This window comes from Myotis brandtii, unplaced genomic scaffold (assembly GCF_000412655.1).
Source record: "Myotis brandtii unplaced genomic scaffold, ASM41265v1 scaffold466, whole genome shotgun sequence".
In the NCBI taxonomy this organism is placed as follows: domain Eukaryota; kingdom Metazoa; phylum Chordata; class Mammalia; order Chiroptera; family Vespertilionidae; genus Myotis; species Myotis brandtii.
The window spans coordinates 547945-560331 of record NW_005367809.1 but is presented as its reverse complement, the minus strand read 5'-3'; the positions used below and the strand labels follow the sequence as shown (position 1 = coordinate 560331).

The 12387-nt window shown below is 34.9% G+C and overlaps 1 protein-coding gene across 1 annotated transcript; it reads right to left on the bottom strand.

The window, feature by feature from the left end:
- Positions 1-1724: 1724 nt before the first annotated feature.
- SLITRK6 (SLIT and NTRK-like family, member 6) lies at positions 1725-8371 on the bottom strand. The gene is made up of 2 exons (XM_005875615.2): positions 7825-8371; positions 1725-5449 (listed from the first exon to the last, which is right to left on the bottom strand). Exon 2 carries the CDS (start codon positions 5423-5425, stop codon positions 2915-2917), a length of 2511 nt encoding a protein of 836 aa, XP_005875677.1. The 5' UTR covers positions 5426-5449; positions 7825-8371; the 3' UTR covers positions 1725-2914.
- Between the last annotated feature and the right edge of the window lie 4016 nt (positions 8372-12387).

Here is a 12387-nt window from a genome sequence, read left to right as displayed (position 1 = left end):
CTTTATGCACTTGATTGGAATCAGAAAATATTGGCAGATACTCTGAGTAGAAGTGCAATAACATGAATGTTGCCCTTGCTTTGTTTTTCTCTTTAAAATGTAACTTTAAAAATCATGCTTTAGAAGGTTTGTTATTTCTACTGTGCTGAATATTTTTAGTGGATAATACATCTAGCATTCCATATGCACACAGATGTCTCCTTCGTGTTATGTACAAATAGAATTCTCACCATTGTCCTTTCCAACTTTGTAAACTAACGGAGAAATTTAGGTTTACAATGAACCTTTTAACACATAATTCTTGATTGTTTTCTATTAACAATTCAATGATTTAAAAGAAAACCTTACTATCATCAACAAATCAACAAACAACAAGTGTGGGTGAGGTTGTGGATAAAAAAGAACCATAGTACACTGCTGGTGGGAATGCAGACTGGTGCAGCCACTGTGGAGAACAGTATGGAGTTTCCTCAAAAAATTAAAAATGGAATGCCCATTTGACCCAGTAATCCCACTTCTTGGAATATACCCTAAGAAACCTGAAACACCAATCAGAAAGGATATATGCACCCCTATGCACAATTTACCATAGCTAAGATTTGGAAACAGCCTAAGTGCCCATCAGCAGATAAGCAGATAAAAAAAAAAGTATGGTACATTTACACAATGGAATACTGCGCGACAATAAAGAAGAAAGATCTCTTACCATTTGCAACAGCATGGATGGACCTGGAGAATATTATGCTTCATGAAATAAGCCAGTCAGAGAAGGATAAGTACCACATGATTTCACTCATATGTGGAATCTAATGAACCAAATAAACTGATGATAAAAATAGACCCAGAGACACAGAAGGATGAACAGACTGTTGAACCTCAGAGAGAATGCACAGGAGGGTAGCTGGGAAGAGATCAACCAATGAATTTGTATGCATATATGCATAACCCATGGACACAGAAAATGGGCTGGTGAGGGCCAGGAGGGGGCTGGGACGGGAGCGGCCTGGAAGAGGTAATGGTGGAAAAAGAGGACCTATGTAATTCTTTCAACAATAAATATTTTTTAAAAATAAATGAATGTATAAAAATAAAAGAAAACCTTAGTGATATGATAACAATAGATTTCTACTTAGTCTTCACATCATGCAGCAAAGGCCCCTACTATGTTCGTCAACAGGAACTCTCAGTCAAAATCAAAGAAATAATATATTCTCCTATTAGAGCAGATAGTTGAGTGTTGAAAATCAAAACATTTAATAGAACATTCAGGAATCACCAAAATAGAGCTAACTAAAATAGAGAAATTTCTTCCTAATAAGAAATAGGTTCTTTCCTAACCTTGTTCATGGATTTGCCTGGTGTTCAAAAAATAAACTAGGTTACCTTGATTAACCCCATTTTGCTTTGTGAAAATCTGCTGCATGGTTGATTGTATAATCACAAAGAAGAAAAATAAATAATTTCCATTTGTGGTGAGTGGGCACATGGTTGTCTGGAAAAGGAGAACTGCTGGTCAGACTTTAAGTTTAGCTCTGTGTCAGTCACACCTAGACATTGAATGGCCTTTTTACAGATGGTGAACAAGATGATTCTGTGTGGATGACAACAAGCAGAAATCTCGTTTTGCATTTGTATGTGTGCATATGTGTATGTGAGTGTATGTGTCAATCCTGACTTGATTGGATTACAGATCAGATTAATTGAAGAAAGTACATTTAAAAAGAGGGTTTTCATTTTAGTTTTATTGTAGTGAGCGGTATTTTTAATTTTCTTAAAAGGCACCCAAGAATAATTACCTTTGTGAACCAAAAATATACAAAACTGTACAGAATAAATAGTTCATAGAAATCTAGCTATACTTTCTTGTAAAATAAAGCTACATTGTGCCACTCTTGAGGCAACTTAAACCACTTACCTTCAGAAGTGCCTTTTGCAACTAATTTATGGCAACTATCATTATACATCAATAAAAATATAATTACACATTTTCCTATTTGTTTTACACCTGTGAATTACTTGCCACAAGAAACATATTTCTATCATGGTCATTCAAATTTACAAAGGATCAATGCTATAAAGGAAACTAAACTTCATATATGCACTAATCATATTTACAGTTGAATATCAGTAGCATTTTAAAATTATTCCAAGAATAAGAATTAAACTTTGAGCACAAATGACATACCTTAGTTCACAGCAGCATTTACAGTAAGATTGTCCACACAGGGTGTGCAGAAAACCCAAAAAGTTTGCTTATTCATTCCACCTGTAATACTAATCATTCTTAATTTTAAATTCAGAAAGCATAGTCGGGGCATTTTTTTTAATCTGCAAATTGGCTCACTCATAGCCCATATAATTTGACCCTCTATATTTTTCTTTACCTATTACTATTTGTAACTTTAAAGATCCAGTTCCTTTTGCCTTTACTGTAATAAAATCAGATGCATTTGATAATGTACATTTGTTCAGTACATATACTGGTTATATAAACAATATATTCCTTACATATTATAACTACATATACAGGTATAATTTTAAAATGACAAAATCCAATTCTCTTCAATCCACAAGTAAAGTAATTCAAGAAAATTGTGGTTACTCAAATAGTCAATCCTTTTAGATGAGTAAGAGGACTTCTGTGAAACACTTTAAAGTATGTGGAGAAATATTACTATCATCCTTGAATGATTTACATGCAAGGATTTGTTTTGTTGGGGACAGACAAAATTACCAAAAGACAATGCAATGGCTTCTCCCATTGATCCCTGAGTTTCTTTCTTTTTTTTCCCATAGAAATACTGCTGTGCTTAAATTCTGACTGATGACACACTCATTTAAGGCACTTTATTTTACAAGATTTCGACTTAAGACAGAATCACAGCATTTCTGAAAAAGCCTTCAAACTCTCCATCTATGTTTGCTGCTCCAGGACTTCTAAGTAGTCAGGTTCAGCATGTAAGTTAGCTTTGAGCTCAAAATATTCATTTTTAGTCTGTTCCACTAATACCTTCCTTGGCCTTGAGTACATTAATGTCTCCATTAATTTTAACTCTTCGTGGGCTCCTGGATAATGTACCTCCATATCAGGCTTGAGTTGAGCAATGTTTTTCTTCAGGTATTCCGTGATTCCCAGTTGCTGAAGTTCTCTTTCCTTCTCTAATATGTTCCTATATAATGAACTGGCATCTTGGAAGGATAAAAATTCAGTCGATTGGTCCGTGGTTCTGTATTTCATATTTGACCCTGTGAGTGGTGAATGGTTTTCCCGTTCTAGAAGACTTCTTTGGAGATGTTTTGCATCACTTCCCTCTTTCTCATTCTTTTCTTCTTCCGCTTCCAAATGCTTTGGACCAAAGGATGGACTTCTGTAGACATGAACCATGGGGCTCACGATGTGCGGTTCAAAGAGTGATGCAGTGGGTCTTTCAGTGGTGTGGTGAGTTGTTTTATGGCCATACATACTATATTGAAGATGGACGGGACTGCTGTCTCTGATCTGCTCATCTGCTTGTTTCTTTTTGTATCTTCTCCTGCGGTGGAGAACAAGAACCACTATCCCTGCAGCGCAGAACACAATAGTTATGAACACAATCAGCAGCCCTAATATTAAAACAGATAGTGGTACAGCATCGGTAAGCGATCTTAAAATAGTATCGGCTGTAGGAGTACTGACAATTGCATAACTAGTCTGAGTTGGCAGGGATGGGTTATTGACCAAACCTGGGCAAAGAAGTTCACTATTTAATGCTTTTAATTCCTTCTTGGAGAGGTGCTCTGGAGACGTGCAAAGGATGTCATCTGTCACTGTGTTCTTACTTAACTTTTGTATCCATTGCTGCAACCCAACAAGGTCACAGGAGCAATCCCAGGGGTTGTCTTCGAGGTCAATCTGGATCAGTGAATCAAGGTCATCCAAGATATTACTCACAGGTAGATGAGTAAAGTGGTTCGTTTTAAGATTTATCCTTGTTAGCGGAACATCTGAAAATATATGTGGTGGTAAAACTTGTAACAGATTGTTATTTAAATACAGGACTCTAAGTTTAGGCATTGGGTTAAAGGTTTCTGGTAATATTTCCTTAATTGCATTATATTCAAGATATAAGTACTCAAGATTGTGAAGACCAAGGAACATGGCTCTACTTAATTTGGTCAGATGGTTACCATTTAAATAGAGCTTCTGTAGTCTTGTTAGATTCATAAATGATCCTTCTTCAAGAACCTCAATATGATTGTTTCCCAAATGAAGCATTTCCAGAGTGCCATATTCCACCAGATCAGACTTCATTAATGTATGAATAATATTTGCCGCTAAAATAAGCTTTCTAGGATCTTGTGGAGGAGGTTTTAGATCCGATATACTCTCAATATTGCGTTCTTGACAGTGTATTAGAAGTCCTGATGGGGACAGTACTTTGCAGTTACAAGGAATAGGACAGTAGGGTCCTGGAAGCTGAGTGGATGGCTTTGTAATATACGGTATCAAACCCGGTGCTTTGGTGGGTGGTTTTAAAGGGGATGTGGTCTTGATTAACATGCGGCCATCACTTATTGAAGATGTTACTGCCAGATGTAATGATCCTGAAGGGTCCTCATGTTCTTCATACACTGGTGGAGTGGGGCAAATCGATTCCTTTTTCAGTCGGCTTAGTATGCTTCCTTTGAACACTGGAGGGCTGTTGCACACAACATCACCAATTATAGACTGTGGAGGCATGTTTTCCAACCAAATTTTCAGCTGCAGTAAGTCACAATTGCAGGCCCATTTGTTGTCCTCCAGCTGGAGATCTAATATTCTGCCGATGTGTTCTAGAAAACCAACATAAGGCAACGTCTGCAACTGATTTCCACGAAGATCTAGATGGGTTAAAGGAACAAATCGAAATATGTTTGCAGGAAGACTCTCAATAGCATTGTCATTTAAAATTAACACTTTAAGCCTGTTGAGCTTGCTAAAGGCACTTGGTTCGATCACTGTAATAAAGTTGTTATCTGCTTGTAGGAACTCCAGATTTTCCAGTCCATGGAAGGTGTCCTCTTTAAGAATTTCTAAAGAATTGTGGTTGATATGGAGTTGCTTTAGAAGGTCAAGGCCATTAAATGCACCACTCTCAATATCTGCAATGTTGTTAAATCCAAGGTGTATTGAGACAGCATTCCTAAGCCCAGAAAAGTCATTTGTGTGGAGCATTGTCAAGCCATTATTTAATAAACTTAAGTGGAAAGGTCGTGATGGTGGCACACTTATTTGAGATAGCGTCTTGATACCTTTTTCTTCACAGTTTATTAAAATTGTGCCATCTTTTTCCTCACAATTGCAAAGAGAATCACAAGAATCTCTGGCCGAGGACCCTGTAGACTGGGACTGTGAAGACATATAGGCAAGGAGAGATGAATATAAGAGATGAATCCACAGCTTCATGTTGTCATGTGATGGGATCTAATTCTGCAAAATAAAATGCAATAACAATGGGGTTTAGTGGGCAGGAGCAGGGAGGAGAAGAATCTGACATTCTCAAAAAGACAGGTTTTCCTCTACGAAGAAAAACATTGATTACTGTGAAAATGCAAATACTTTGCTGCATCGACACTGTCTTTTACTTTTTCCTAATGTGATGGCAGGTGTGCGTTAATTTACTTTTAACTTACATTGTGATCAAAGTATAAAATGTAAGTGAAGGAGAATTTAAAATATTATATCACCAGTTGTGTTCACATCTGCCAAATGAACTGCATTTCTACAGATCACAGGGGTGTTGGCTAACTGGACCACTGCTTTCTTGATATACTGCAATGGTGTATATTTGAGACAACCTTGATGTTTTTTTAACCACAAAGTACGTGAATCTGAGGCCAAAGGATTAAAGGAAAAGATAAATATGTAGGTATTAGGCAAAATCAGAGAACTGTAGAGAATTTTAAAATGATAGAAAAAAGGTATTATATATGTATACATGCATTATACATATTTTTATTCATATTTTTGAACTTGATGTCACAATATAGCATCTAATAATGTGTCTATGCTTTAACCTGCTTTGATTTTGGCTCAATATACTTAATAATTTCATTAGTTATTTTAAAATATTGAGGAAATATGTCTCTGACCATGTAATAAACTGGAACATTATAAAAAGAAGTTTGTTTTAACCATGCTGTCTAGGGTACTTTGTACCAGCCTGCTAGTATTAGGTATGTATGATTAAGAGTGCCCATTCAAATTTCACTTCAGTCACACTTTATATTGAATTTCTAGACTTAGAATATTTTCTGCTACTTTAAATTCTGTTATAAATGAGGTTAATATCATGAAACTAAAGAAGGAAAACTGATCTTTAGCACACATCTCTGGCTATTATAAAGGAATAAACAATGCCTCATATAAACTTCCAGCAAATGACTTCCTAATGAAGTCTTGAAACAGGCTTTAGGGCACTGAATGTCATCACATAATTAAGCAGTTAATTTCTTCTATTATAAGGCTGAAAGTCACAAACAATGAACTCTGAAACAAACTGCATTATACTAAAATATGTGAGAATATCTCTAATTTTCTAAATAAATAATGACAGTTCTCAATAACAACATCACATATTCTAGCTCCTAAAACATTTAAAATATGCATCTGAAAGAGCAATTTTTAATAGTGATTCTAACTCTGGAATGACAGTAGCGACAAGGTAAATGCATGACTTGAATTGTATCTAAGTGTATCCCCTTCCTTTCACTATTGTACCTTAAATTTATATAAACCAACTTGAAAGGTAAACAAACACCACATCTTAAAACTAGTCAACTTCTCAAAATTGTAACTGCTTTAGTTTTTTCTGGATGGAATGCATATTGTAACTTTGAATCTAATTAAAATTCACAATCAGATAAAACATCCCAGATCCCAATCAATACGCCTGAAAATAAACTTTTATTCCAAGAAAATGCATTGTTTTATTGAAAACATATATAGTATGAAGTTTCTGAAAGGTCAAATGTAACCAAAGAAACAAAACAACATAGTGCCTTTCCATACAAAGGAAAAGTTAGCAGACAACATATCCAAAGGAAAATAGTTTAATTTTAAACAGCTCTGAGAACTGTGCTTAGAATCAAGGAGTTTGCAGTTGGGGGTTTTAACTTGTGGATTGGCTTCCACAAACACTAAAAGTACTTCTCCCTAGATTCCCAAGAAAGAATACTATTCATTTTACCAGGCATAGCTTCTTTAAAAAAGAGTAAATAACTTCCAGATGAAAAATATCTCATGCCTTTTTCATCTTAAATGCATTTTATGCTCTTCAAACTATCCTAGAAAACAATATCTAATCATTTCGGAAATACATACAAATGTGAAGAGTGATTCTATATTGACAATATCTGATTCAATGTTAAGGAGTTCAAAAATCTCCATTCACATGTTTTCAGAAAACACTGTTAAGTCAGGAAATAATAAAAGTAGCATACAAAACACAAAGAATCCTTTAATATTCCGCTTATGTTTGAAGTTCAACAGTGGCATTTGGAAGTGATCTTTATTTCCCAGAAAGCACACATATTTGATGTCCAATAGCAAACTGCATGCTGTAAAAATTATAGTGGCATATTATTTTATTTGTTCTTTCTCTACAGCCAGCTGTTGGACTAAATGTCTGCTGCTCAGAGAAAACAGGCATCTGCTACAGCATTAGCTGTGCCAATGAGCAAGAATGAAACTGGATATCCTTTCATGCAAAGTTATATTTTTCAAAAGGGCAAACATATACATTTCAATCACGTTAGGGTAATGAAAAACTAGGTATCGCAAAAGCCTGGAAACATTCATCTTACCTGTAAAGCAGAGACTCTTCCTGACGTTATCTGTAATGCACAGCTGGAAGAGATGTTCAAAGTCAATTCAGTTTCTTTATTAAAAAGAAAACACTAACCACCGTGTACTTTCTTCTCAAATATCACTTTGGGGCAAGTCCCATCACTTTATAAAGTGAAAGCCTCTGGTCAGAGACAAAGTGCTGAGCAGCTCATTGCAAATATTTCTAGCAGAGTGCCTGCTAGATCATCCTGAAGCAGTTGTCCTTTTCTTCCCCAATTAAAATTCAGGGCATACTTCCCAGCTATGCTGACTTTTTTTGCATATAGTTAACCATTTGCGAGCTGCCGAACGCAGTCAATAAACAAGATGTTTGGCAGAGCCGGGACTGATCACTCTCGCTTTCTGAGGTTGTAGATCCAAGCTGCAGCAATGTTCTCTGTCCTCCCTTTCTAGTCTTTCTTGTTAGCTCAGTGTGTTATTAGTCAGATTGCCAAGGGCTGGGAGGTAGGCGTAAATAAAGAGACTTCTTGGCTTTTGACTCAGCCTTTAAGCCCTTCCCCACCAGAGCGCTCTAATCTGCCAGTGTCATTTAACACAGGAGGCAGCTCCACCTTGGGACTGCTCAACTCCTCCTCTTTCTGCAAATGGTCTTTCCACTCCCTTTTCATACCAAATATAGTGCAAGGAAATGTTGATGCAAAATAATGACATGTCATTTGGAATGTCTCAGATTATTTTGTGTTATGTAGGAAGTTAAAGAATACATTAGGTTGCATTTTCATCTGGCACACTACTGTGCTGTTTGCACACACGTGTGCAGAAAAACAGCACACAATGCTGCCTGGGGAATAGTGGCTTCAGTTTTATTTTGAAACTGTGCATGAAATAAATTCTAAAAGATTCCCATGAACTGCTTTCTTGCAATATTTGCATTTTCATAGTCACCCTTTTAACATTTTTTGAAAGCCTCATGCCAGTGACTAAAAGTTTTATACTTCATTATTTCTTCCCCTACAGCTAAGATTCAATGATGAGACTAGAAATAAGGTTCTTTTTCAGTTAAGATAATATTTATTTGGAATGGAAATATGATTATTGTAAATTACACTCAAGAATCTTTATTGCAAATGGTTGACATTCATCAAACACAGCTTACCACTCTCAAAAATATAAAATTACAACTTTTTAGATACAGTAAAACAAGTTAAATGAATACATAGAAATGAAAATACCCTGATTTTTTATGGTACTAGGTCAGAAAGCATATTTTCCCTAAAATGGTTCTATTTAAAAGTTACTCATTTCTTCAACTCTTAAAAGTTTCTGAATCATCACTAATAAAACTCTCAACTGTCAGAGTCCTTATTTCCCCAAATGCCTATGTTTTAAAAAGCATTCCTCTTTACCTGCATTCCAAGTACCTGCACTTTTTCATATCCAAAATGAATATACTCGATACCATCATTTATTTTAAAACAATCTGTGTTTAGATACATTCTTGTTTATAATTAGAGTCTACCTATACAATATTAGGTCTCATTTCAGAAAAAGCTACTTTTAAGAAAGAGGTTTTATGCAGGTTAAATCATCAAAATGGAAGAAAATTAGATTGGATCATTACCTAATCACAGCTATATGTAGGAACTCAAATCCCTAAAGTTTTCATATCCTTAGTGTGGAACAGTTGTTTTAAAATTAAGGATTTTGATGCAATTATTAACATTCCATCTTTCCTTTTTATATTATATTCTCTCAGTCATTAAGATCCTCATTTATTTTAAAAACATTGTATGCTTTAAGATGAAATAGAGATTATAATACAGATGAAGAAGTGGGGAAAGAGAAGAAAAATGAGGAATAAGAAAATAAAGGGAATAAGAAATAATAGAGGCAAGGAATCAATCTCAGGCACAGTTTGCTGCCAGCTGATGACGATGTCAACTAAAATGAACCTATTAATGTAGGTAAATAGTGACAAAATAGAATCAATGGGGAGAAAAAAGAACTAGAATAATCCCTTCCAACACCATAGATATAATTCTTCAAAGGTATTTCTTTAGGTTTCGGAGGCAAAATCACAGGAGAAATATTTTTGAAGTATAGTTTGTGGAGGAATGTTGTTCAAAGAGACATGTGGGACAAAAGGAGCTACACTCCTTACAGATTTATGCAAGTTTCTCTCATTTTTTTCCAATTGGAACATGTGTCTATATTATCCATAATTTACACCTAGCAGATATTTGAAGTTATTTATCTTGTATCCCTTGCTTACATATTGCATATTATCTCTTTTGTGCATAATTACTAATTAATTACTCAATAGTAAGAAGAGAAGTGACAAACAAGCCATTTATTTTTATTTTTTAAATATTATTGATTTTGTATCCCTTGCTTACATATTGCATATTATCTCTTTTGTGCATAATTACTAATTAATTACTCAATAGTAAGAAGAGAAGTGACAAACAAGCCATTTATTTTTATTTTTTAAATATATTTTATTGATTTTTTACAGAGAGGAAGGGAGATGGATAGAGAGTTAGAAACATCGATGAGAGAGAAACATCGATTAGCCGCCTCCTGTACACCTCCTACTGGGGATGTGCCCACAACCAAGGTACGTGTCCTTGACCAGAATCAAACCTGGGACCTTTCAGTCCGCAGGCCACTGAGCCAAACCGGCTAGGGCAAGCCATTTCTTTTTATTGTTTACCTTTTCTGAAAGTTCTGGGTAGGAACATAAAAAATGGATATGTGCAGAATTGTTATTTGAGGAGCCTTCTGTAACTTAACTCGAAGGAGTAATGTTGATAATGAATTACTCAGCATTATCTCAAACTTAGTAAAGTATATAACTTAGCACATTCAAAATAATTATGACTACAGGACTGTTCTCTATGTTTGGTTAGGTGCAATTCCTCATTGTTTCACTAAATCATCATGCCACTATTCTTTCAAAACGCTTATGGCAGAATGTTAATGGTGGTTGGAGAACGTTTATTTTAACATTGTTTTTCATTTCCAATTATTACATTAAAAAGCACCTTCCCTTTGTAGCTTCCTCAAAGTTTTAATAATAAATTTATCAAGTAATCATAACAAAATACTACTTTTCACATAATTTACCCCCAGCGACTCCATCTTTTAAGGTGTTAAAAAGTAATCGATTATTTTTAACCACATCCTCTAAGCTATGTGTTATTGTGACTTTTAACTGTTTTTTAGAATGTGCACCTTAAAGGGGAAACATAAAAGTATCTAATTTCATTGAAGAACACCAAGTGGTCAGAAGAAATAAACCCATCTCTGTTAGTCATGTCAGAGCAGCAGCATATGTAGGGCAGCACGGAGCATTCTGCGTGGGGGGTTAGGAGGCTGTCTTCCCTTCCCTGCTTACATAGATGGGGGGAGGCAGTCATTTTACACATCCAATGACAATAAAGGCCGGATGGAATAATGTTTTATGACATTTGTTGGACAAAGCCTATGGGACAAATAATACAAAAAGACCAAGACTAAGCACTGGACAGAGGAAAGAAGACAATTAAACAACGAAAAGAGATTTATTCATTCCGTATAGAGCTAGTTCTACCTCAGAGCATCTGTCCACATTTAAGAGGTATAGTGAAGACATATGTCAGATTGGTTTTGACTTAAGAATCTGGAAGGCTTGAAGAGAGAAGAAGCCTTTGCACCCTCTGTGGTGTAGACTGAGGGATATTTAAATACTCTGAAGGTGGAAAGCATAACAGGATGACCTTTTGGTGGGTAATAATTCTATAGGTGGATTTTAAATATTCACCAGTGATTTTATTCTTTGAAAAAGGCATTTAAACACAGAAATAATCCTAAATCAATGTTACTTTTTAAGTATCTATATAATCATTTAAAAGAAATACTCAACACATATCACTGGGAAATAACTATTATTGTGGGCTCTGTCTGCTCCATATTATTAGGGAATTAGCTGAAACTCATGATAATGCTATTAAATTGAATATAACAGACAATCTGCAAATCATGTCTAAATTTATAGTTATAGAGGAATCTTGTGTACTAATTTTTTAAACATTACTATAGGCATTTTTCCTTTTCTTATTTCAAACTAAAAGCTTTCTTTAAACTTGTATATACTTTTAAAAAAGTATACCTGTTTCATTATAAAACTCTAAAATCAGTTCAAAAGACATAAGAAAAGTAAAATTCACTCACAATTTCCTAGCTTAAATTCAACTCAAGTATTTATTTTCTATTCCAATGCTGCCTAGTGTATACAAAAATAATAGATCCTATAAAATAATTGTTAATCTTTGAAAAATAATGGGGTAAAATCTGATTGAAATACATCATTAGATTTTTATAAATCACATTCATAGGAAATGGTAACAAAACAATGTTACCTTTTATCTATCACAATGCCATTCTCTACAGTAAACTTTAATTTTATCCTCAAATCTGGAATGTAGGGTTCTCATCCACTCGGAAAGAAGCCTAAAACCCTATGTTGGCATTTCTTTCTTTCTTTTTTTTTTTTTTGGAGGGGGGAGGGGGTGTTCTGTTAGAGTAAGATCACAATCATT